The sequence below is a fragment of the Phyllobates terribilis genome, unplaced genomic scaffold (assembly GCF_046119375.1).
Source record: "Phyllobates terribilis strain yellow unplaced genomic scaffold, ASM4611937v1 Scaffold_9__5_contigs__length_417890890, whole genome shotgun sequence".
Classification (NCBI taxonomy): domain Eukaryota; kingdom Metazoa; phylum Chordata; class Amphibia; order Anura; family Dendrobatidae; genus Phyllobates; species Phyllobates terribilis.
The window spans coordinates 401,234,427-401,261,179 of NW_027362769.1; the positions used below are offsets into that span (position 1 = coordinate 401,234,427).

The 26,753-nt window shown below is 46.1% G+C and overlaps 1 protein-coding gene across 1 annotated transcript in view; it reads right to left on the reverse strand.

Annotated features, from left to right (window-relative positions):
- The window catches only part of LOC141161436 (transmembrane protease serine 9-like), an 83,337-nt gene that overhangs the window by 44,094 nt on the left and 12,490 nt on the right, over positions 1-26,753 (reverse strand). Inside the window, exons 2-7 of the mRNA XM_073646245.1 lie at positions 23,691-23,940; positions 22,992-23,263; positions 21,315-21,484; positions 18,454-18,644; positions 9,061-9,087; positions 2,620-2,780 (exon numbers count right to left, since the gene is read on the reverse strand). Of these exons, the coding sequence (XP_073502346.1) occupies positions 2,620-2,780; positions 9,061-9,087; positions 18,454-18,644; positions 21,315-21,484; positions 22,992-23,263; positions 23,691-23,940 (1,071 nt within the window). The remainder of the gene's footprint in view (positions 1-2,619; positions 2,781-9,060; positions 9,088-18,453; positions 18,645-21,314; positions 21,485-22,991; positions 23,264-23,690; positions 23,941-26,753) is intronic.

Genomic DNA, 26,753 nt, shown 5'->3' on the forward strand with positions numbered 1-26,753 from the left:
GGCATTATTACTATATAGGAGCACAGAGGGGGCACTATTACTGTGTGGAAACACAAAGGGGGTCATTATTACTATATAGGAGCACAGAGGGCGCACTATTACTGTGTGGAAACACAAAGGGTGCAATATTACTATATAGGAGCAGAGAGGGGGCACTATTACTGTGTGGAAACACAAAGGGGGCATTATTACTGTATATAGGAGCACAGAGGGGGCACTATTACTGTGGGGAAACACAAAGGGGGCATTATTACTATATAGGAGCACAGAGGGGCACTATTACTGTGTAGAAACACAAAGGGGACATTATTACTATATAGGAGCACAGAGGGGGCACTATTACTGTGTGTAAACACAAAAGACTGCATTATTACTGTATAGAAGCACAGAGGGGCACTATTACTTTGTGGCAACACAAAGGAGGCATTATTACTATATAGTAGCACAGAGGGGGCACTATTACTGTGTGGAAACACAAAGGGGCATTATTACTATATAGGAGCACAGAAGGGCATTATTACTATATAGGAGCACAGAGGGGGCACTATTACTGTGTGGAAACACAAAGGGGGTCATTATTACTATATAGGAGCACAGAGGGCGCACTATTACTGTGTGGAAACACAAAGGGGACATTAGTACCATATAGAAGCACGTAGGGGGCACTGTTACTGCGTGGGGCACAGAGTTGGGGAATTATGACTATATAGGGCACTATGATTGGTTCCAGCAGTATTTTCTTTGTGAGAGATGGGGCAATGTGAAGAAGGTGCTGGACAAACAATCATCTAAAGATCCCTGTGTGTTATAATCTAAGGTTGGAGATATACAAAGTCGTCATGGCGGTCTGGGCTGAATGGAGAAGAAAAATAAAAATGAATGAATCCCATTAGAGACAATGTCACTTATCACTGGATTTATATCACTTTCAGAGCGGCTGTGTGGGACTGATATCTACCACTATATGGTCACAATATGATGGTAATATGGGTCTTAATACAGCGGTGTTTGCTAAAAATGTAGTCCGGGGCAAACATATCGATGACCTTTCTTTTAGTCATCAGCCTATTTTTTAGGAGGAAATAATCAGATTAAATTGTTTGCTGGGGACGAATGCTTGAAGTATTTTCTCCAAGGCATGTATTGTGATGTAGACAACAGAATGTTCTCCTGAAGATCGAAAAGGTGAACACAAGACGTGGCTTCCTATATTCATGGTGGGCAGGATCGGACTGGTGAAAATGATTATGGTTCTCCGGTTCCTGTATGCATTAACGTTGCAGAGCATTTTCAGAAGTTTAGAAGGGCTAATCGAATTGGGGAGGAAGAAATGCTCAGAAAAAAGAGATGAGGAGTTTGTTGCGTCTATAGAAATTGTCACCATTATTGCACGTTATCACTTTTTAAGGCATTTTGTAATTTCTTTTAATCGTATAAATTTGGACATTTTCGGAAAATGTTCCATCTACAAAAAGTTCTCAGTCCAGTTGTTAGTAAAGCGCCCAGACTTCATCCATAATAGTACTTCGAAATGGGATAAGAATATTGACTTTGTGGGAGCAGGAATGGAAAAGAATTCTGAAAAGGTCCCAAAGTGAAATACAGTATTCCCCAAAATCACTGGTAAAATATAAGAGACACTGATAACGCGCGTCCGAGATCCGGTAGATGACGCAGTGGGATTATGAATTTGTAAATCCAGTATTGAGAGATGTGACAAAAGAGATCAGAGAGATCTGTGATTGTGATCTCCATGGAGGGATTTTCCTTGTAGCCAGAGGTGTGGATGGGTTCAGATATCTCAAGATCTTTTCTTTTCCCAGCATCTCCTGTGCCTCTCCCAGTTCTCAAGATGTGACAATCATTAAAACAATGAAATAATAATAATAACAATAAATAATGAATATAGTGATTTTGGCTAAAAGAGTTAAGACTCTGACACTTAGAATGAGAGGATCAGGTAATTGTAGGACACTTACCGGACAGCAGTAGGAGGCAGGTGAGAGAGTAGCTCATGGTCACTTTCTCTGGTTGCTTTGCTCTTTGTTCTTCAAAAATGTTCTTTGTCTCTTCTCAGTACTGACAGCAGCGTCACTAAAATATCAAAGCTCGTAATGTGGCTCAACCTGCTCTGACCATGGAGAAGAATGCGACTGTACACAAGACGTAACGTCCATAGCTATGGTTCTGGGACACTTTATCAAATTCTTGAGCAGGTGACGTATATTACTTATCCTGTACTGATCCTGAGTTACATCCTGTATTATACTCCAGAGCTGCACTCACTATTCTGCTGGTGCAGTCACTGTGTACATACATTACATTACTGATCCTGAGTTACATCCTGTATTATACCCCAGAGCTGCACTCACTATTCTGCTGGTGCAGTTACTGTGTACATACATTACATTACTTATTCTGTACTGATCCTGAGTTACATCCTGTATTATACTCTGGTAGTGGGTCTACAGGTCGTTGGACAACTGATCGAGGGTCTACCAGTGGAAGAACTACTGTTGGAGGGTCTACCGATGGAGGGTCTATTGGTGTAGGGTCTACCAGTGGAAGAACTACTGGTGGAGGGTCTACCGGTGGAGGGTCTATTGGTGTAGGGTCTACCAGTGGAGGGACTACTGGTGGAGGGACTACTGGTGGACGGACTACTTGTAGAGGGCCTACCGGTGGAAGGATTACTGGTTGAGGGTCTACTGCTGGATGGTCTACTGATGGAGGGACTACAATTTGAGGGACTACCAGTGGAAGGACTACTGGTGAAGGCTCTGCTAGTAGAAAGTTTACCAGTGTTGAATGTACTGGCGGAGGGTCTACCAGTTTAGGGATTAAGGGTGGAGGGTCTACATGTGGAGGTCTACTGATAAAGGGTCTACTGATGGAGGGTCTACCAGTGTAGGGTCTACTTTAGCTTTTTTCTCCTATTTTTCTTAGACTTTGATGGCTGTTTTTTTCCCCCTTTAGTTAAGTGTATTTTGCCAGGCAAAATCTTGCGCCTGTGCAGAGAAATTGCGGCTCACACGTGCACGCTATGTTTTGCCCTACTGCGCGCATACGTACTTATGTTTTCGGCTCTGCCCGCAGTAGGGAAAAGCATAGTGCGCAGGCGTGAGTGGCAATTTCTCTGCGCAGGCGTAAAATTTCACCCAGCAATGTGGATGACTCAGGAGTCTGGACAAACTCTTCATGGTCATAGGTTATATGCAGTTTATCAAAAATTGACCACTTAGTGGATGCAAAATTGCCTTTGTTTGAGTCCACTGGATGAACAGACGTAATATAAAGTATCACCAACACAGAAGAATGCAGATTACATGTAATTACATTTTTTTTAACCCAAAAAGTGTGAGCAAAATTGATTATTTGTGACCATGTGCACATTGCGCTTACTCTATTATTACATGCCATTAAAAGCGAAGCTTTTACCTCCTATCTATTTTGTGCTGGAGAATATCCTATTTGGACTTTTTTGTAGCTACCCTGAGGAAAGCTAAATCCATGGAACACTAAGGCTGTGTGCCCACGATGCGTTTTTTAAGCGTTTCTGCGGCGGCAGTTCCGCCACGGAAACGCTTAAAAAACGCTTGGTAGAAGGCCTGCCATGTTCATTATCATTGCGGAAAAATCCGCAGCACTACCATTAATTTTGCGGAATCGCGGCATTTTAGCCCCCATTGACTTGCATTGGAACGCTTAATATCTGCATGACGACATGTGCACATGCAGATATTAAGCGGTTCAATTAGCGGATGGTACCCGGGTCTGGAGAAGAGGAGACTGTCCTCCAGACCCGGGTACCATAGTACCTGTAAAAAAAATAAATAAATAAAATTAAAAATATACATTATACTCACCTTCTGATGGCCTCCTCTCTGCTCCCGGCGGTGCTGTTGGCTCTTCGGCTGCTCGTGGTGGTGTAAAAGGACCTTCCATGACGTCATTTAGTCTTTTAGCTGACGTCGGCGGTCGCGTGAACTGTCACAAAACTAAATGACGTCATGGAAGGTCCTTTTACACCACCGCGAGCCGCCGAAGACACTGGAGAAGGAGACCGGGGGCCATCGGAAGGTGAGTATAATGTTGTTTTTTAATTTTTTACCATTTTTATTCTTTTTTTTTTTACTATTGATGCTGCATTTGCAGCATCGTAACTTGGTCACACAACATAAATCCATGCCGGTTGCATGCATTTATATAGTGTGACCAAGTAGTCAAGCACTTTCCAAGTGATGCTAAAATTGCTTGGAAAAGCGCTTGACAACCCGGATGCGAAATCACATGTTCAAAACGCTTCATTTATGCTTCTACCCATTAGAAAAAAAGGATGTAAAATCCGCATGCTCGGTAGCATTTCTGCATCGTGGGCACATAGCCTAACTCTAGAAAGACTCATCTGTGGAACACTAAGAAAAAGAACACTAAACTCGAGGAACACTAACTCTACAAACATGAATCCGAGGAATGCCAAATCTAGTAAGACTAATTGGAAGATCATCAATCCTGAAGCACACTAAACCTGAGGACTAACAATATTACAAAGTCTAATCTGAGGACCTCTAACCAAAAGAACACTGGACTTGAGGAACACTAACTGTAGAAGTATGAATCTGAGGAATGCCAATTCTAGAATACTAATTGGAAGAACACTAATCCTGAAGAACACTATACCTGAGGAATAGTAATTTTAGAGGAACACTAACAAAAAGAACACTAAACCTAAGGAACACTAACTCTAGAACCACCTGGAAAGATTAATCTGAGGAATACCAAATCTAGAAAGACTAAAAGAAGGAACAATAATTTTGAAAAATACTAACTCAAAAAAGACTAATCTAAAGAACACTAAACTTGAGGAACAGTAGTTGGAGAAAATCTAGATAGAGAAAACTATTGCATCTACTATAATAACTACTACTTTTACTAATAATACCACTACTACTCCCTTCTGCTATTTTCCTACTATTATTACCACTACTCATATTACTACCATAAAACCTAATACTACTATTACCAGGACTATTATTACTAGTAACAGGGCCGGTTCCAGGTTATTTTTGGGCCCTGGGGGAAAGAGTCTCAGTGGGCCCCTTTAACACATACCACGATTCATGATGCAGAGATACCGCAGAGAAATTATATATTGTAAAATCTACAATAGCTCAGAAACCGGCGAATTGCTCCATACAGGATACTGGCCCCCATATAACGCTCCATACAGAATACTGGCCCCCATATAACGCTCCATGCAGGCTGTACCCCCACATAATGCTCCATGCAGGTGACTCGCCCCCTGGGCCGCGTGGGTAACCCGGAACCGGGCCTTTGGTGGGATGCTGGGGGTTGTAGTCACCGCGGCGATGACCCGGTCCCGTGGCTCAGGGTGATCAAACCAGTGGCAGTCTATTGATATGGTTTTCATTATTTTCAAATGTCCGACTACGCCACCCGTGGATTGCGGTCAGGATGAACCGCCGCTGCAGGGCAGACCGCTGAGGCTGGTGTTGGTGAGCAGCACAGGGATGGTATAACTCCCCACGGGAAGAGTGTAGCCCCAGGGCAGTGTAGGTGAATGATGGGGGTGATGGTGCGCGGGAATAATAACTCAGAGTCTCTGTAATGCAGTCCAGGATCTTCACTCACAGTTCGTTACTCCACGTTACTCCGGCCAGCTGTAACTTCCCGCGTCGCACCATGTTCACCAGGTGAGGGGGCTCGGTCAACTCTCAGATAATTTTGGAGCGCTTCGCAGGACCCCCTTCTCGTGTCCTTCCTCTGGCCTGTCATACCCCACCAGTGACCACGCTTCTGTCCGGCTGCCTCGGGCCTTATCTGGGTAAACTTCGGTGCCAGTTTCCCTGACCCTATGTGGTGCCTTCCTAGTGGGTGTAGTGAGGGGCTGCACCATATAAAATGTCACAGCCTCCGGTTTCTAGTTGAGGGTAGTTCCCCGCCTCCACTAGTTTCAGGAACCGGTCTCCCCCTTGGCCTGACCCCACTACTCAGGTAGATGCGGGCGTATGGTGGCTACCAGCCGGTCGACACCCCTGGGGTCCCTTCTTTCCTCGGTGTTCCTGGAGCCTCCTCCGCTCTTCTTCATCTCTTCTCCCCCACTCTCTCTCTCTCCTTTCAGTGCTGACTGGGTCTCACTGGCTAGACCCGAGTCCGGAGCAGAGCTCCACAGAGTCCTGCTCTGTCACATCTTCTCTCTGACTCTACTGAACCGACTTCCCCTAAACTAAGATGGTGCCCACCTTTTGTACCTCCCTCTAGGTGTACCCAGGAACTGCTTCCTCCCTGCTCCTGCACTACCGGGTTCTCCCTTTACTAGGTGTTCCCTCCCCCCACTCCAGCCAGGGACAGGGACTGTCGTGCTCTACTTGGAGCATATCAGTCACCCTGCCCCCCGGACATGTGGTGTAATGCATGCAGGTGTCGGGGTCCTGGTCCACACTCCATCCTTACCTGAGAGTGAGATATCGCACGTCTGGAGGAGATGCAATACCTCTGTAGCAACCGAACCCCCAGGGTGCTACATTCCCCCCTGGTAAATCACAGCACGTCCGCGGGCTGGAACAGAGTAAAAGACAGTTCAAAACATGCAAATTTTTAGAATGCATCCACATATAAGATTATAAACCATTATAGCTCATCCCTTTATGGGAGGCAATTTTTCTTTTCAAAAGTCACGGTCATCATATAAAATTTTTCACTTTCAATATGACTTTCAGCATACAAATTTAACCCCTTAACAACATTAGACGTACTAATACGCGTCTGTGCCCTGGGACTTAAGAGCCAGACCCGTATTAGTACGTCATCGCGATCACGCACGCACACAGGCTGTGCGGGCGCGATCGCCGCCGGGTGTCAGCTGATTGTCACAGCTGACACCCGGTACTATGTGCAGGGAGCGGCCTCCCTGTACATAGTCCTGAGCTTCCAACTGCCCTGAAGAGATGTGTATAAAATATTGCGGCCTCCTAGGACTATATCCAACCCAAGGTCTTTAATACAAACACATCCTAATGTTACATAATTTCATCATATAGTATGTGGGTAAATGGACGGTAATCAGTCCCCACTCCTGAGCTGTCACACACTATCAGTACAGTTTACTCAGTGTTTTATGGTTTTATCTCCATTTTTAATCTATGAATCTATGAATTGTGACTAGTGTTGAGCCACCCCCGTAGTGTTCGAGTTCGGTTCGGTTCGTCGAACACCTTCGAACACCGTTAAAACCAATGGCAGGCAAACAAAAACACATAGAAACACATAGAAAACACCTTCAAAGGTGTCCAAAAGCTGACAAACTGCTCAGAAGACACAACTAACACATGGAAAAGTGACAAGTACATATAGTCATGCGAAAAGAAAAGAGGTGGAGGAGTAAAAGGAGGGGGAGACACAGATATAGGCATGTCATGCCCTTCTAAAATCCAAAAAGTGAGAAGCCGACACGGCCAGTCCGCTCCTGCCCGTGCCACCTCCGTGTCGCCGGGTTTGTGCCAGAGCCGCGGTGAACCCTGACGGCCAGCCCCCCTCTCCCAATACTGGTGCCTGTCCGCTGGTGGGTCGAGCGAGCCCCCCTGTGGTGGAGGCAGCTCTAAGCTTTTTAATTTAAATTGTCTCTCTAATTTGAATGAATACACTTTAAATCCATTTACAAGGATCTATTGGAGGGCAAGTCTCATGCCAGCAGCCGCGTAATTCCAGCTCCAGTAGCGTCCACTAAAGCTGCTGCAGTTAAAAAGCTTTTATAAGGATCGAGCTCGGCTGTCCACCGCAAGGCATCCTACTGCCAGTCCCAGCCCCTATGCCTTGGGGTGCCTCCTGATGCTCTTCACTGAGTATCCCGTGGTCCCAAAGCATTTCCTTTGAAAAAATTAAGTGTCCAAACTACAGGTGGTGTAGCTTGCTTAACAGCCGGGATAATCCGCTGACTAGCAGACACTGCTACTAGGCGCAAAGTATTTCCTGGGCTAGATGCAGTTAAAAATTTGTAATTAGATACTCTCGTTGGATGCTGAGAAAGCATTCCATAGAGTCTCCTGGCACGCCATATATGATTCTCTTGAAAAGCTTGGGGTAGGGGTCTAGGGGACCCTTTTATAGCCAAAATCACGGCCCTGTATCACAATACGTCACCTAGGCTGAAGATAAATGGAACTGTAGCACCCTGAGGGCTCGGTTGCTACAGAGGTATTGCACCTCACCCAGAGGTGTGATATCTCACTCTCAGGTAAGGATGGAGTATGGATCAGGACCCGACACCTGCATGCATTACACCACATTGCCGTGGGGCAGGGCGACCAATATGCCTCTGAGATGGGCACGACAGTCCCTGTCCCTGGCTGGAGTGGGGGGAGGGAACACTGAGGAAGGGGAACCCTGTAGTGCAGGAGCAGGGAGGAAGCAGTTCCTGGGTGCATTGAGAAGGGAGTATAAAAGGTGGGCACCATCTTAGTTCAGTGCAGAGAAGTCTGAGCAGAAGTGGCAGGGAGCAGGGGCTCTGCATGAGCTCTGCTCCGGAGGCGGGCCTAGTAACAGAGGCCCAGGCCTGGAAGAGGGAGAAGGAAGGAAGAGGAGCGGAGAAGGCTCCAGGAACGAGGAATGAAGGGATCCCAGGGGTGCGGACGGGCGAGTCGCCACCGCACGCCCGAATCCACCTGCGTGGAGGGGTCAGGCCAAAGGGGGAGACCGGTCCCCGAAACTAGTGGAGGCAGGAAACGACCCTCAGCTAGAAACAGGAGGCTGTGACATTTTATGTGGCGCAGCCCCTCGCTACACCCGCTAGGAAGGCACCACATAGGGTCAGGGAAACTGGCGCCAAGTTTACCAAGAGGAGGCCCGAGGCAGCCGGACAGAAGTGTTGGTAAGAAAGGCCAGACAAAGGACACACAAAGGGGGTCCTGTGAAGCGCTCCAAAGTTATCTGGGAGTTGTCTGAGCCCCTCACCTGGTGAGCACAGTACGACGTGGGCAGCCGTTACCTGCAGACGTGGTCTGGATAATAAGAACTGTGAGTAAAGGCCCTGGACTGCATCACTGACTCCGTGTCGTTACTGCTGCTGCCCTGCACCATCACCCCCATCCTCCGCATACACTGCCCTGAGGCTATACTCCTCCCGTGGGGAGTTATGCTACGCTCTGCTGCACCCACAACACCATCCTCAGCGGTCTGCCCTGGAGCGGCGGTTCACTCTGACCGCAATCCACGGGTGGCGTAGTCGGACATTTAAACATCAAAACCACATAAATAGTTCCGCCACTGGTTTGACCGCCCTGAGCCACGGAACCGGGTCGCCGCCACGGAGACTACAACCACCAGCATCCACCAAAAAGGGTCTGGCTCCGGGTGTCCCAAGGCCCAGGGGGCGCGTCAGAACATTTTCATCACCTTTCACAATCACCAATGGGACAAGGCAGGGATGTCCTCTGTCCCCTCTCTTATACATCCTAGTGACGGAGCACCTGCTCTCATCAATTCGCCATAACCCCAATATTAGGTGGATTGAGGTGGGAGGCACCGAGTACAAGTGCTCTCTATTTGCTGATGATATCCTAGTATATATCACTCAATCACATATATCCATCCCTGCTGTTATGGCTGAAATAGATCACTTTGTTACATGGTAAAATTTTAAAATCAATGCAGCGAAGTCTGAGGCCCTCGATGTCTCCCTCCCTAAATCCATATAGGATTCCATCCAGTCCAACTTTCCCTTTGCCTGGCCCTCACAGGGTATCAAATACTTAGGAATTCCTATTCATAGAGACCTCTCCCATCTATGTTATCTTAATTTTGGGCCCTTTATTGAACAATTCCATACAGACCACGGTTGGCAAGTTAGAACTGTAAGATTCACTACGTGAACCACTGGTGTTTTGTGGAAAAGCACATGTACACTGTGTTCCAAATTATTATGCAAAAAGTGTTTAGGAGTGATAAGGGAAGAATTTGTTTGTTTGTCAGTTAAACTCATTGATGGTGATGTGTGTCAGGGCTCTTTATATCACTGTAAGCAATTGCAGACACCTGTGCTAATTAGTTTGGCAGGTGTGTCCAATGAAAGGCAAGACTACTTAAGAAGGCTGTCTCACATTATTAAGCAGCCTACATTTTCTGCCAAAATGGGAAAGAAAAAGGATGTGTCGGCTGCTGAGAAGCAACAAATTGTGGAGTGTTTAGGTCAAGGCATGACTACAATCAACATTGTGCGATGATCAGGATGAAGTGTCTTGGCAATCAAGAAGTATGTAGCTGATTCACAGTACACACGTGTGCGTGCTGATAAGGGCAAATTGAGGACTCTTTCCTACAGGCAATTACGTCAGGTTAAAAGAGCAGCGGCAAAAAAGCCTTGTCATAGCAGCAGACAAGTTTTTGAAGCTGCTGGTGCCTCCAACGTCCCCCGAACAACAAGATGCAGGGTCCTTCAGAGGTTTGCAGCTGTGCATACGCCATCCTGTCGACCTCCTCTATCCACTTCACACAAGCAGAAACGGCTCCAGTGGGCTAAACATTACATGAAGACTGATTTCAAAACTGTTTTGTTCACGGATGAGTGCCGTGCAGCGCTCGATGGTCCAGATGGATGGAGTGGAGGATGGCTGGTTGATGGACACCCCACGCAAACACGGCTACAGCGCCAACAAGGAGGAGGTGGAGTAATGTTTTGGGCTGGAATCATGGGGAGAGAGATTGTCGGCCCCTTTAGGATCCCTGAAGGCGCTAAAGATGAACTTCATAATGTATGTGGATTTTCTCAAACAGCACTTCCTGCCATGGTTCAAGAAGAAGAACCATGTATTTCACAGCAAGATCATTTTTCTGCATGATAATGCACCATCTCATGCTGCACATAAAACATCTGCATCTCTGGCTGATATGGGCATAAAAGGGGACAAACTTATGGTGTGACCCCCATGCTACCCTGACCTCTACCCCATTCAGAACCTCTGGAGCATCATCAAAAGGAGTGTCTATGATGGCGGGAGGCAGTTCACATCTAAGCAACACCTCTGGGAGGGTATTCTGTCCTCATGCAAAACAATTGAAGCAGAAACCATCCAAAACCTGACAAATTCAATGGACGAGAGAGTTCAGAAGCTCCTTTCGAACAAGGGGTCCTATGTGAAAATGTAACATCACCTAGGATAAAGTTTTGAGTTGAAAACTGTTTGATTTCAGTTTCTAATAACCTGCTAATGCTTATAATTTCAAAAATGACCATTTTTTTGGTCTTTATTAAAATGAAAAGGTTGATCGAAAAGTTTGGGGGATCTAAGAGTGTGGCAACCCAGTAGTCATGATTACTTCGAATTCTGACAATATGAGGGTCATGTTGCAGGTAGTGCAGCAAGAAGGCACTTATGTGTCTTGCGCATCTCGGAGCCCCAAAATTATTTTCCGGGCTAGATGCAGCTAAAAATTATTATTAATTTTAAATCTGGTGGAGCTTAGTATAGATGGCCTAATAGGATCAGTGCTGCACACTGCTACAAAGCCCAAATTATTTTCCAGCCAAGATACAGATAAACATGATTAGTAATTTTAAATCTGGTGGAGCTTATTATAGATGGCCTAATAGAATCAGTGCTGCACACTGCTACAAAGCCCAAATTATTTTCCAGCCAAGATACAGATAAACATGATTAGTAATTTGAAAGCTTAAAACGGTTGGTAGGGTGATTTTAACCAATCATCAAGCTTTTACTCTCCCCAGGATGACACAGGGGTAGAAAAGTCGTTTCGGATCCATGATTTGTTCATCTTTATGAACGTGAGTCTGTCTACATTATCAGTGGAGAGCCGCGTGCGCTTATCTGTCAGCACACCACCAGCAGCGCTGAACACACGTTCAGACAGAACGCTGGCTGCGGGGCATGACAAGATCTCCAAGGCGTAAGTGGCTAGCTCCGGCCATTTATCCAGATTGGAAGCCCAAAAAGAGCAAGGGTCCAGTGACACAGTCGTGGCTTCAATGTTTACTTGGAGATACTCCTGTACCATTGTCTCTAGGCGTTGACTATCTGTCAGACTTCTTGTCTCCTGTGGCCTTGCAAAGGATGGGCTAAAAAAGTGGTGAAATGATTCCGCAAAATTGATGTTACCAGCAGATACTGTGGTTCTGTTACGGTTTGAGTGCTGAACACTTGACGGTCCCACGGTTGGCAAGTTGGAACTGTGAGATTCACTACGTGCACCACTGGTGTTTTGTGGAAAAGCACATGTAAGATTCTGCAACAGTCTCTGCTGATACTCCTGCATGCGTGCATCCCTTTCTATGGCAGGAATAATTTCGGCAAATTTACTTTTGTACCGGGGATCTAACAGTGTGGCAACCCAGTAGTCAGGATTATTTCTAATTCTCACAATTCGAGGGTCATGTTGCAGGTAGTGCAGCAAGAAGGCACTCATGTGTGTTGCGCATCCAGGAGCACCAAGTCCCTGTTGTGTTGGTGGCGAGGTAACAATCATGCTTCCTTCCTCTGTCCTCTCCCCCCAACCTCGCACAACAGAAATGTGATCAAGGTCTCCCTCATCTGATGAGTCTTCCATCAGTTCGTCCTCCACTTCTTCCTGGGCTCCTGCACCTTCCTCACTAGTTTGGCTGCTACCATGCGCCCTGGTAAAACCATCTCCCCCACCCTCACATGCCTGCCGCCTTGGTGCTGCCGACCGTCTGGACCTTGCAGATGTTAGCCCTTCCGCATACAACTCCTCCTCCTCTACTTCCTCCACCTCCTCTTGTGCCACCACCTGACTCCGAATTCTGTTTAACATGTGCTCCAGCATGTAAATCACCGGAATAGTCATGCTGATAATGGCATCGTCAGCACTAAACATCTTCGTCGCCATTTCAAAACTGTGCAGAAGGGTGCATAGGTCCCTGATCTGAGACCACTCCTCCAGCGTGATTTGCCCCACCTCTGGATCTCGTTGGCCCAGGCTATACGTCAGAACGTATTGCACCAGGGCTTGTCGGTGCTCCCACAGTCGCTGCAACATGTGCAGAGTTGAATTCCACCGGGTAGGCACATCGCATTTTAGCCGGTGAAGTGGCAGGCCCAACGACTTCTGTAGAGATGTAAGTCGCTGAGCTGCGGGATGAGAACGGCGGAAGTGAGCACACAGCGACCGTGCCCTCTGCAGAAGGCCATCTAGTCTGGGATAGTGGGCTAAAAATTGCTGGACAACCAGGTTCAACACGTGAGCCATACAAGGCACGTGTGTGACATTGCCCCGGCGAAGGGCCGCACCCAGGTTTGCAGCATTGTCGCACACGGCCTTCCCTGGTTTCAGGTCCAGTGGAGACAACCATTCATGAAATTGGTTCTCCAGAGTTGACCACAACTCCTCAGCTGTGTGACTCACATTTCCCAGACATTTCAATGTAAAAACCGCCTGATGACGTTGAGCCCTACTGCCAGCATAGTAAGGAGGTGTGCAGGATCCCTTCTGCGCAGTTAGAAAGATTGTGGCATGACCAGACAGGCTTTGGGTGCAGGTGGAAGACCGAGAGGAGGTTGAGGAGGCAGAAGCAGTGGAGGAACTTTGACATAAAGAGGATTGACGCACAACTCGTGGGGACGGCAAGACTTGGACAGCAGCCCCTTGTCCTGCTGTCACCATAGTTACCCAGTGCCCAGTCAGCGACATGTAACGCCCCTGTCCATGCCTACTCGTCCAAGTGTCTGTGGTGAAATGCACCCTGTCACACACAGAGTTTCTCAAAGAAGCGGTGATGTTGTGTGCGACATGCTGGTGGAGCGCAGGCACACCTTTCTTTGAGAAGTAGTGCCGACTGGGCATCTGGTACTGGGGCACTGCGACGGACATAAGGTCTCAAAAATCCTCTGTGTCCACCAGGCGGAAAGGCAGAATTTCTGTAGCCAAGAGCTTGCAGATGCTGAAATTCAACCTCTTAGCTTTCTCATGGCTAGGAGGAAATGGTCTTTTACTTGTCCACATCTGAGGGACCGAGGGCTGGCTATTGTGCTTAGACGGGGTTGATAAGGGTGTCCCCGGCAAACTGCCGGTCTGTGAGGAAGATGCAGGCGGACATGTTAGGTTGCCTTGATCCAAAGGTGGTGCTATCGATGTCGGACAGCGCTCAACACCAGCTGGTGTTACCACCTCCAAAGAAAATGATGACCTGCCAATCACGCTGGCTGTTGCGGGTAAAGAGGTGGCAGGTCTGCGTCCCAAAACAGGTGTGACTGCTGTCCCCCCAGTCACAGAGGATGAAGAGGCCGCAGATGCACAAGATATGGCAGACGGTGGTTGGCCCGGCCGGCTAGGCCGCATTGTAGCACACTGAGCTTCCCACTGCAACTTATGCTTCATGTCCATGTGCCGGTTCATGCATGAAGTACTCAAACTATGTATTTTTTGGCCTCTACTTAGCTTTTGCTGACAAATGTTACAGATAACACGAGTTGGGTCATCTTTATCGATCTGAAAAAATGCCCAGGCTATGCAAGGCTTAGCACCCATGCGACCTGAAGAGCCACCACGACTTGTGGTGAGAGGCAGAGTTGTGTTTGAGGATGCAGTTGTTGACGTGCTTCCAGTACTACGTCTCTGTCCAGGAAGGCGCAACCTGACCTCGTCGTCACTAGCATCTTCCTCTACCTCCTCTGCTGACCTCATCTCTTGGCTGACTGTGGGTTGACAGTAAGTGGGATCTCCGACCTCATCATCACCCTGTGCGTTATCACACCCGTCGTCCTCAGAGCCAACCTGTTCCTGCCCTGACAAAAAACTAAAGTTGTCGCTCCAATCAGGTATTTGAGTCTCATCATCGTCTTCCTCATTGTCTCCACCAACAGGAGTTACAGTTTGGGAATGAGGGTCTACATTATGGTCAGAACCTTCTGCGTCTGGTCCTGGATCCGACTCATAAAGATTCTGGGCATCAGTGCAGATCATTTCCTCGTCTGGATTCACAGAAGCGCTGGAGTCGACCTCTGATTCCCAGGCTATAGTATGAGTAAACAGCTCTGCAGACTCAACCATCTGTTCTACCTCATACTCAGACGAGCAGCTGGAGACTTGGGAGCTGTGAGGAAGCAAGTGCGATTTGGGTGACACCTTTGAGGACTGGAGTATTTGTGATGTTGAAGTTGATGTGGAGGAGAGCCCACTTAAAGGAGCACTTGATATCCGTTGAAGCACCTGCTGTTTTTGTGCCTCATCTGGAATTTGTAGCGATTGGCGTGGCCGTAAGAAAGGGATCTTATCACATTGTCCGCTAAAAGAAGTAGACATTTTAGTTTGGCTGGAAGATGGTCTTTCCTCTGCAGATGTTACTGTTGCTTTAACACCTACCCCACGGACACAACCTTTTTTCCCCTTCCCAACACGCCTATTCCCCTTTCCACCAGCAGCAGGCCTTTTTCCACTCATTTTGGTGGTTAACTAATTCACAACTCTGGAGTTGTTTGCACAAAAAAACAATGGATGGGAACCGAGCAGAGCTGAGTGGCCAAACTGTGGTATTAGGCCAAAACTATTGGCTGGGTTAGATGGAGAAAAAAATTATATTCAATTTGCAACCTGATGGAGGTCAGTATAGATGGACTAATAGAACAAGTCCCACACACAGCTAGAAGCCCAAATATTTTTTCAGAGGTAGATGCAGATAAAAATTATATTCAGTTTGCAACCTGATGGAGGTCAGTATAGATGGACTAATAGAACAAGTCCCACACACAGCTAGAAGCCCAATATTTTTTCAGAGCTAGATGCAGAAAAAAATTATATTCAGTTTGCAACCTGATGGAGGTCAGTATAGATGGACTAATAGAACAAGTCCCACACACTGCTAGAAGCCCAAATATTTTTTCAGAGGTAGATGCAGATAAAAAATTTATTCAGTTTGCAACCTGATGGAGGTCAGTATAGATGGATTAATAGAACAAGTCCCACACACTGCTAGAAGCCCAAATATTTTTTCAGAGGTAGATGCAGATAAAAAATTTATTCAGTTTGCAACCTGATGGAGGTCAGTATAGATGGACTAATAGACCAAGTCCCACACACAGCTAGAAGCCCAATATTTTTTCAGAGGTAGATGCAGATAAAAAATTTATTCAGTTTGCAACCTGATGGAGGTCAGTATAGATGGATTAATAGAACAAGTCCCACACACTGCTAGAAGCCCAATATTTTTTCAGAGGTAGATGCAGAAAAAAAATATATTCAGTTTGCAACCTGATGGAGGTCAGTATAGATGGACTAATAGAGAAAGTCCCACACACTGCTAGAAGGCCAAATATTTTTTCAGAGCTAGATGCAGAAAAAATTTTATTCAGTTTGCAACCTGATGGAGGTCAGTACAGATGGATTAATAGAACAAGACCCACACACAGCTAGAAGGCCAAATATTTTTTCAGAGGTAGATGCAGATAAAAATTATTTTTAATTTGCAACCTGATGGACGTCAGTATAGATGGACTAATAGAGAAAGTCCCACACACTGCTAGAAGGCCAAATATTTTTTCAGAGCTAGATGCAGAAAAAAATTATATTCAGTTTGCAACCTGATGGAGGTCAGTATAGATGGACTAATAGAACAAGTCCCACACACAGCTAGAAGCCCAAATATTTTTTCAGAGCTAGATGCAGAAAAAAATTATATTCAATTTGCAACCTGATGGAGGTCAGTATAGATGGACTAATAGAATGATGCTATGCCCAAAAGATTTTACTTCACTAGGTGCAGTAAAAAAATTGGTATTCTATACACAGGTGGTATATCTTGCAACACAGATAGGCTACTCCACTGACTAACACACTCTGCAATAGGCCAAAAAGGATTAGCTTTGCTAGATTCAGCCAAATGCTGTGAAAAAAACTTGCACAGCACTGGCACAGACCTGCCTGGCAAAAACTGATAGGAACTGATGTAACCTAGTCCTGAAAAGGACTCCAATTACAATTAGTCTTTACTCCCACAACCTATCTATTTAAGAGCACAGACCTGCCTGATAAAAGTCATAGGAAATGCTGTAACCTAGTCCTTAAAAGGACTGCAATCACAACTATTCCCTACTCCCAAGCTATCTGTAGATTTGTGCGAAAATTGGCTTGAAATTAACAAGGTATAGCGCACACAGCAACAGCGGTGCCGTCTAACACGCAGCTGCAGCAGTGAGAAAATGGTGGCGACGGGGAAAATGGCTTGGTCTTATAGGGCAAGGACATGTGACATACACTGCCAATGACACATGCCCTTGCTTGTGTGAAAAAAAGCACTTTGCTCCGTGTGTGCGCTGCTGATAGGCTGACAGATTGCACCTCCCCACTGCAAATGCGGGAAAGAGAAAAAAAAAATGGAGATCTTCATTGTTCCTGCAGAGATCCATCCCCTGCCCCTCCCCCCACCCCGCTGTACACTCAAACTGCGTATTAACATTAATTTTCATCATTACTGAGAAAAAATCCAGTTATGATTTTGGTGCACGAACAGTTATCGAACATAACCTCGAACAGCCGAATTTTTCTCAAATCGTTCGTGTTCGCCGAACGGCTCGAACACCGCCCAAAACAGCTCGAATTTGAGATTGGCGAACAGTTCGAGTAGAACAACGCTCATCTCTAATTGTGACATCTTCTCAAAATGGCTGCTGCCTTCCCTGCTTCTGTTTTTATTCGGGCTTTGATAGCCTGAGGTCGCGTGATCCTTCTCTGGTTGATGCAATGTTCTGCAATATGGAAAATGGCAGTGGGCATATTATGCAATTTGCGTGACGTGAATCATAAATTATTGGAACACGTCGGGTTCATCAAAATCTTAAAAAATTTAGATAAATTGCTTTCGCAACAAATCGATTTGCTAATCTCTAATTTTAATAACGAGTTGGTGAAGTGAAGTCATCAGTCCTACTGGTGTACAAGAAAAATTCCTAAAATGGCAGCGTGAATCCACCACTGTGCAGGCACCGGAGGGGATCTGCGTAGCTGCAGATATGGGGCTCTGCTACTTTTTTCTGCACCTGTACACAGCACCATCTTAGGACTCTGTGGTCGTCTTGTATTTGCATCTGCATTGAACGATAGTAGACTCAGCCATCTTGAAAAACTATGAAAGCTTTGTACCAGCGCCTGCACAGTAGGGGGTTCAGCCAAGGCCATCTGGGAAATTATGGACCAGTGGGCATTGGGGGGTTGACTATGCAGACTGTGTTGAGCTGTGAAGCATTCTTGAGTTCCTAATGCCATTACGTGTCAGTATGGGGAGAAATTTCCCTGAATTTTAAAATAACACAAGAAAATTGTGACAAAAACACAAAGTGTATGATTAAGGACAAATGTGGCTCCATTGTGAATATGGACACAATCAGACTTGATGTCTATGGCAGCACCGCCTGGAAATGCAACCCTATGTGCAGCAATAGACTGAGGGCCAATAGAGACACTGATGCAGAAAACACGGAGGACGAAGACGTGTAAGACACAGAGGACGACGACGTAAGGCGAGAGTTGATCCAGTTGTAGTAATCCGGGACATAGGTGTAGACTCCTGGCCGTTCAGACAAGGCACATCCATCTCCCCAACTTACAATGCCAGCTTGATACCAAACCCCATCGATTTTACAGACCAGTGGTCCCCCGGAGTCGCCCTGAATGATAAAGAGAGTTTGGTAAATGCCAAAAAATGAAAAATACTAAATAACAGAGATCATAAACTTTTTAAAATTTGAATTGGCCAGTTACGACAAATTTTTGTAAAAAATTAGATTTGTGGCAAATCGATTTGCAAGTCATCCGTTTTCCAAAAAAAGATCAATGTAATGCTCTGAGGGCTCCTAGGACCGTATACAACCCATTCAAACTCTTTAATACAAACACAGCCGAAGTAATGACAAAGTGAGATCATCATATATGGCTATGGGTGACTGTTGTGCTGTCACAAACTGCCCGTACAGATTCTATGCTGTTTCATGGCTTTATGTCCCATCCATATGGTTACGTTGTATGATCCTCTCAGCATGCAGATGTACAACAAAGTGGCTGCTGCATTCCCTGCCTTTGCTTTTATACAGGCTGTAATAGTCTCTCATGATTGGCTGTGCTGTACCACGTAATATGATACATGCAAGGCATTATGCGGGAGTCATGGAAGCCTTCTGTGGCTGATGCAAACTAAAATCTAATCTCAAATTGTTCAAATTCATCGGGCTCAGTGAATTTCCAAAAAGTGACGATCAGAAACATGAAGAGACAAAGGTAAGAGGGAGCAGATACATAAGGAGACAGAAGTAAGTGGAGCAGGCACTTGAGGAGACAGAGGTAAGCGGGAGCAGATAGATGAGGATGTAAGGAGATGGAGAAGCTGCCATGTTTCCCCTGAAGACATCAATGCTGCTGTGGTACAGAATGTAAATTATGTTTTGTTCCTGATATGTTTCTCTGCCGGCTGCAGTATTAACTAACGGTCACAAGAAGTCATTGTCTAGAATGCAGGTGAAAGATGAAGATTACCCGGTAACACAGCCTGTGAGGACAGCCCATACAGGGGGGCACTTTAGGAATCTCTGGTTAGTGTGAGGAATAGGAAGTAAAGTTCAATCAGTAGTTGTGCAGTACAACAGAAACCAGCAGGGGCTGTAGGGGCTGCTAGGGTAAATGTGGGCCTAGTATCCTGGACAGTGGATCACCAGAGAATCCATCCGCAAAAGTCCCCTTAGCTGGCCCGGGAACCTTGAGATAGTCATCGGGGCCTGGGGGCACATTCTGTCTGCGAGGCTGCAAAAGAAATCAGGACTCAAGCGCTCATAGGCAGAGTGACATGGGATCTAGATATACTGTCATTGGTGAGGAAGAATCTCTAGGGCTAGAGAAGAAAGCAACAGAGATGCTTCACCTAGATAGAGAAGCAGTGCTGAAATTGTATCCGGTACCTATGGGAAAGATGACAACCCGTTGGCCCTTATCCTATATACCAGCCTGTAAATACCACCAATTACCAAGTAAAGTTCTGGTTGTTTTTATAAACCCTGTGTCTATTGAATTGATTGCTGCCCTGGTTCCAGAAGAAGGATTCCTGGAGTCTGAACAGGCCGGCTGGTCAGAAGTAAGTGGGAAACACCACATACACAGCAACACACCAGTGCGGGGACACACTTTGTCTGTAGGGTGCCAAAGCGAGCAGGGGCTACAGCTCGCCCATGACTACCTCGCTTGGGCACCTTACAAGGAGACAGAGATAAGGGGGGAAGATACATGAGGAGACAGAGGTAAGTGGAGCAGACACTTGAGGAGACAGAGGTAAGAGGAGCAGATACATGAGGACATAGAGGTAAGTGGGAGCAGATCTATGAGGAGACAGGGGTAAGTGGAGCAGATACATGAAGAGACAGAGGTAAGTGGAGCAGATACAAGAGGAGACAGAGGTAAGAGGAGCAGATACATGAGGACATAGAGGTAAGTGGGAGCAGATACATGAGGAGACAGAGGTAAGTGGAGCAGATACAAGAGGAGACAGAGGTAAGAGGAGCAGATACATGAGGACATAGAGGTAAGAGGAGCAGATACATGAGGACATAGAGGTAAGAGGAGCAGATACATGAGGACATAGAGGTAAGTGGGAGCAGATACATGAGGAGACAGAGGTAAGTGGAGCAGATACAAGAGGAGACAGAGGTAAGAGGAGCAGATACATGAGGACATAGAGGTAAGTGGGAGCAGATCTATGAGGAGACAGAGGTAAGTGGAGCAGACACTTGAGGACACAGAGGTAAGTGGAGCAGACACTTGAGGAGACAAAGGTGAGTGGGAGCAGATAGATGAGGAGACAGAGATAAGGGGGGAATATACATGAGGACACAGGTAAATGGAGCAGACACGTGAGGAGACAGAGGTAAGTGGAGCAGATAGATGAGGACACAGAGGTAAGTGGGTGCATTCGCTACCACGTGTTTATGTCTCTTCTTAGCTACCCCTTTTCCCATGTGGAGCAGCACTTGACCAAACATTTCTGCTCCATCATTTGATCAACTTTGTGGGACCCCCTATTGATAAAAATCTCAAAAGTTTTTTGAAAGTACAGTCTAATCTTTGCAACAATATGAAGACGCTCTATGTCCCACCACGCAAAGTCATGTTCCCCTTTGCTTATTGCTCTGGGGGTCTATATAATACTTTATATTATTGTTAAATGGAAAATAAGGCTCTTAAAAATACAAAGACAAAACTACATCCACTTTTAATGGTTTGTTCCCACCACGGATGTGCCTAGCATTAAAGTCTGAGATCCGAATACCCCTTTATTTGGAGGATACGTCACCCACCTGGCAGGAGTCTTTCTGTCCGGCCTCAAATCCTGCACAGATTTGGTCACTTGGCACAATCTGTTGGCTGGCATCAATGCCGGAGTTGATGTGGTACATGGCATCACAGGCACTGTTATTGATCAGAGGCACCATGACCTGCTGGAGAGTCTCGGGAGATGGAAGAGACACTGCAAGAAAAAGAGAAATGGTCCAGGTCATGTAGTGTAAAATACAGAAACACAAAGACCTGAAATGGTGAGAACTCTTCCTTCTTGTCCCTAAAATTGACAATCTGCAAAGTACATAACTCGTATATGCTAAAGTCTCAGAAAACAGAGAAAAAACAGAGGCGTCCACTTCCTAGATCCTGGGGTACAGAAATATTTCTCCTGTCCTTTTTTGCACTCTCTAGATGTGTTCTCGTAAAATAAAATGTCACAGACGATGCCTGACTAAAAGCTTATAATGAGGTATATTGTAGGAGACATTGACTTATAGGGTGACACTGACTACCTCCAATAGGTGGCACTAGAGAGACAGTTCTCTTCCTTCTCGGGGAGAGCTCATTTGCATATGACGCGCCCCCTGGGCCGTGGGGAACCCGGAACCGGGCCTTTTAGGATGAATGCTGGGGGTTGTAGTCCTTGCGTGATGGTGACCCGGTCCCGTGGCTCAGGGTGGTCAAACCAAATGGCAGTCTATATGTTCTGAATGTCCGACTACGCCACCCGTGGATTGCGGTCAGAGTGAACCGCCGCTGCAGAGCAGACCGCTGAGGCTGGTGTTGTGGGTGCAGCAGAGTGTAGTATAACTCCCCACGGGAGGAGTATAGCCTCAGGGCAGCAAGTGTGGATGTTGGGGGTGATGGTGGTGCGCGGGAATAATGACTCAGAGTCTCTATAATGCAGTCCAGGGTCTTTACTCACAGTTCTTATTATCCAGACCACTTCTGCAGGTAAGTTTCGGGGACCGGTCTCCCCCTTTGGCCTGACCCCTCCACTCAGGTAGATTCGGGCGTGCGGTGGCGACTCGCCGGTCCACACCCCTGGGGTCCCTTCGTTCCCTGTTCCTGGAGTTCCTCCGCTCCTCTTCCTTCCTCTTGCTTCCTCCAGGCTCCGGCCTCTTTACTAGGCCCACCTCTGGAGCAGAGCTAGTGCAGAGCCCCTGCTCCCTGTCACCTCTCTCCTCAGACTGAGCTCTGAACCCAAGATGGCTCCTCCCTTTTATACCTCCTTACTGTGCATCCAGGAACTACTTCCTCCCTGCTCCTGCACTACAGGGTTCCCCCTTCCTCTGTGTTCCCTCCCCCCACTCCAGCCAGGGACAGGGACTGTCGTGCTCTACTTGGAGCATATCGGTCACCCTGCTCCCCGGAAATGTGGTGTAATGCATGCAGGTGTCAGGGTCCTGATCCACACTCCATCCTTACCTGGAAGTGAGATATCGCACATCTGGTTGAGATGCAATAGCTCTGTAGCAACCGAACCCTCGGGGTGCTACACATACTTTTCCCAGGGAGCTTTGCCTGAATTGTAAGACTTCATGCGTCAGCTGTAGGTCTCCATGAGAATAAACAGTTCCACCCAAAGTATAAGACTAGATACAAGTGGTAAATGATGGGGATGTAGAGTGGTACTCTTCGTCAGCATCATACATGATTAGCTTATAGTCCCATGAATCTCATGAGTTTCTTACCATCACTTCCCGTATTGCCCCATCCTGTCACCCAGCAGTTGGTGCCATCGGAAAAGTTCATGGACGTTGGTGGGACACACACCGGCAGGATGTAGTCAGTATAAGTAACGGGACTGGAGAGTTTGATCAGGGAGATGTCCCCTGGGCTGCCAGCTTCAACGAACTGGGGGTTCACGATGATACTTTCTACACTGGACACAATCCTGTGAGCACTGGGGTTCAGCAGCTGGTACTCGCCAAGACCGACTTTGAAATAAGAGGCATTCTTAGACCTGAGAGGTGAAACCAAACACAACAGTGAGGAGGAACATCTCCACCCTTCATAACGTTATTCTTGTGGTAGTGGGAACTGAAATGTATCTGGGGTCAACACATCTGCCTCGTGTTATCACAAAAGAGAATACATAAGGCTATTGGATTGTCAGCGATGTCTTCCACTAGAATCATCCCTGCTTCAGACATAAGTCCACACCAAGGACAATTCTACACTTCTTCTCCCAGGTGGTAAGAAGCCATGGTTGTCATCTTTCCTGGCCTCCTCCTCCTCCAACCCAATGGCCATATTTTACTCTTCTTTATGTCCAGCTGAAATACTAAAAGGAATGCTGTCAGTTTTTCCCATTCCATTATGGTGGCCCATACCAACCACTACAGGGTATAGACCAAGTTATAGCATTTTATCTGCAAGCAGTAACTTACGATCCGAAACAATGTGCGGCGCAGAGCACCCACTGGTTGGAGATCAGGGACCCTCCGCAGATGTGGTAACCATTGTACCGCAGGCTGATCTGCCACGGCCATGCTCCTTCAGTTGCAGCTGTGCCACCAACTATCCGATTGTTGATCACTGGATTTCCGCACACTGGTTGGGCGGTGGTGGTGGTGGTGGTGGTGGTGGTGGCAGTGGTGGTGGTAGTGGTGGAGTTGGAGATCACTGGGGAGGTACAGACTGGAAAATAGAAAGGAAAACAGTCTATCAGTCTGGGGGCAACAGGGGCATTATTACTAAATGGAGGCACAATGGGCGAACAACTATCACAATATAAAGGCACAATGGGAGCAGTGTTACTAAGTTGAGGCTACACAGCGCCATTATTTCTCTTTGAAGGATGGAAGCATTATTACTAAAGTCTTTAGACACCCAGAGGGGGTACTATTACTATATGGAAGCACAATAGGTGGACTAATATATGGAGGCACAGAGGGACGCTATTACTATATAAAGGCACAGTAGGGTCATTAAAACTGTGCAGTGGCACACTGGGGGCATAATTTCTATGTGGGGTTACAGAGAGAAGCACTATAACTATATTGTGGCACAAATGGGACTATATTACTATATTAGTGGACAGGTGGGCAATATTACTATATAGAAGCACAGGGGGGCAATATTACTGTATAGGTGCACAGGGGGGGCAATATTACTATATAGATGCACAGAGGGGCAATATTACTATATAGAAGCACAGGGGGGCAATATTACTGTATAGGTGCACAGGGGGGGCAATATTACTATATAGAAGTACAGGGGGGCAATATTACTGTATAGGTGCACAGGGGGGGCAATATTACTATATAGAAGCACAGAGAGGTCAATATTACCATATAGAAGCATAGAGGGGGCAATATTACCATATAGAAGCACAGAGGGCAATATTACTATATAGAAGCACAGAGGGGGTAATATTACTATATAGAAGCACAGAGGGGGCAATATTACCATACAGAAGTACAGGGGGGGTAAGATTACTATATAGAAGCATAGAGGGGGCAATATTACAATATAGAAGCACAGAGGGGGCAATATTACCATATAGAAACACAGGGGGCAATACTACTATATAGAAGCATAGAGGGGGCAATATTACCATACAGAAGTACAGGGGGGGTAATATTACTATATAGAAGCACAGAGGGGGCAATATTACCATATAGAAGTACAGGGGGGTAATATTACTATATAGAAGCACAGAGGGGGCAATATTACCATATAGAAGCACAGGGGGGGCAATATTACCATATAGAAGCATAGAGGGGGCAATATTAGTATATAGAAGTACAGAGGGGGCAATATTAGTATATAGAAGCACAGAGGGGGCAATATTACCATATAGAAGCACAGGGGGGGTAATATTACCATATAGAAGCACAGGGGGGGTAATATTACTATATAGAAGCACAGAGGGGGCAATATTACTATATAGAAGCACAGAGGGGGCAATATTACTATATAGAAGCACAGAGGGGGCAATATTACTATATAGAAGCACAGAGGGGGCAATATTACTATATAGAAGCACAGAGGGGGCAATATTACTATATAGAAGCACAGAGGGGGCAATATTACCATATAGAAGCACAGGGGGGGTAATATTACCATATAGAAGCACAGAGGGGGCAATATTACTATATAGAAGCACAGATGGGGCAATATTCCTATATAGAAGCACAGAGGGGGCAATATTACTATATAGAAGCACAGAGGGGGCAATATTACTATATAGAAGCACAGAGGGGGCAATATTACCATATAGAAGCACAAGGGGGGTAATATTACTATATAGAAGCACAGGGGGGGTAATATTACCATATAGAAGCACAGAGGGGGCAATATTACTATATAGAAGCACAGAGGGGGCAATATTACTATATAGAAGCACAGAGGGGGCAATATTACTATATAGAAGCACAGAGGGGGTAATATTATCATATAGAAGCACAGAGGGGGCAATATTACTATATAGAAGCACAGAGGGGGCAATATTACTATATAGAAGCACAGGGGGGGTAATATTACCATATAGAAGCACAGAGGGGGCAATATTACTATATAGAAGCACAGAGGGGATAATATTACTATATAGAAGCACAGAGGGGGCAATATTACTATATAGAAGCACAGAGGGGGCAATATTACCATATAGAAGCACAGAGGGGGCAATATTACTATATAGAAGCACAGAGGGGGCAATATTACCATATAGAAGCACAGGGGGGGTAATATTACTATATAGAAGCACAGAGGGGGCAATATTACTATATAGAAGCACAGAGGGGGCAATATTACTATATAGAAGCACAGAGGGGGTAATATTACCATATGGAAGCACAGAGGGGGCAATATTACCATATAGAAGCACAGAGGGGGCAATATTACAATATAGAAGCACAGAGGGGGCAATATTACTATATAGAAGCACAGAGGGGGCAATATTACAATATGGAAGCACAGAGGGGGCAATATTACCATATAGAAGCACAGAGGGGGCAATATTACCATATAGAAGCACAGAGGGGGTAATATTACTATATAGAAGCACAGAGGGGGCAATATTACCATATAGAAGCACAGACGGGGCAATATTACAATATAGAAGCACAGAGGGGGCAATATTACTATATAGAAGCACAGAGGGGGCAATATTACAATATGGAAGCACAGAGGGGGCAATATTACCATATAGAAGCACAGAGGGGGCAATATTACCATATAGAAGAACAGAGGGGGCAATATTACCATATAGAAGCACAGAGGGGGTAATATTACCATATAGAAGCACAGAGGCGGCAATATTACCATATAGAAGAACAGAGGGGGCAATATTACTATATAGAAGCACAGAGGGGGTAATATTACCATATAGAAGCACAGAGGGGGCAATATTACTATATAGAAGCACAGAGGGGGTAATATTACCATAAAGAAGCACAGAGGGGGCAATATTACAATATGGAAGCACAGAGGGGGCAATATTACCATAT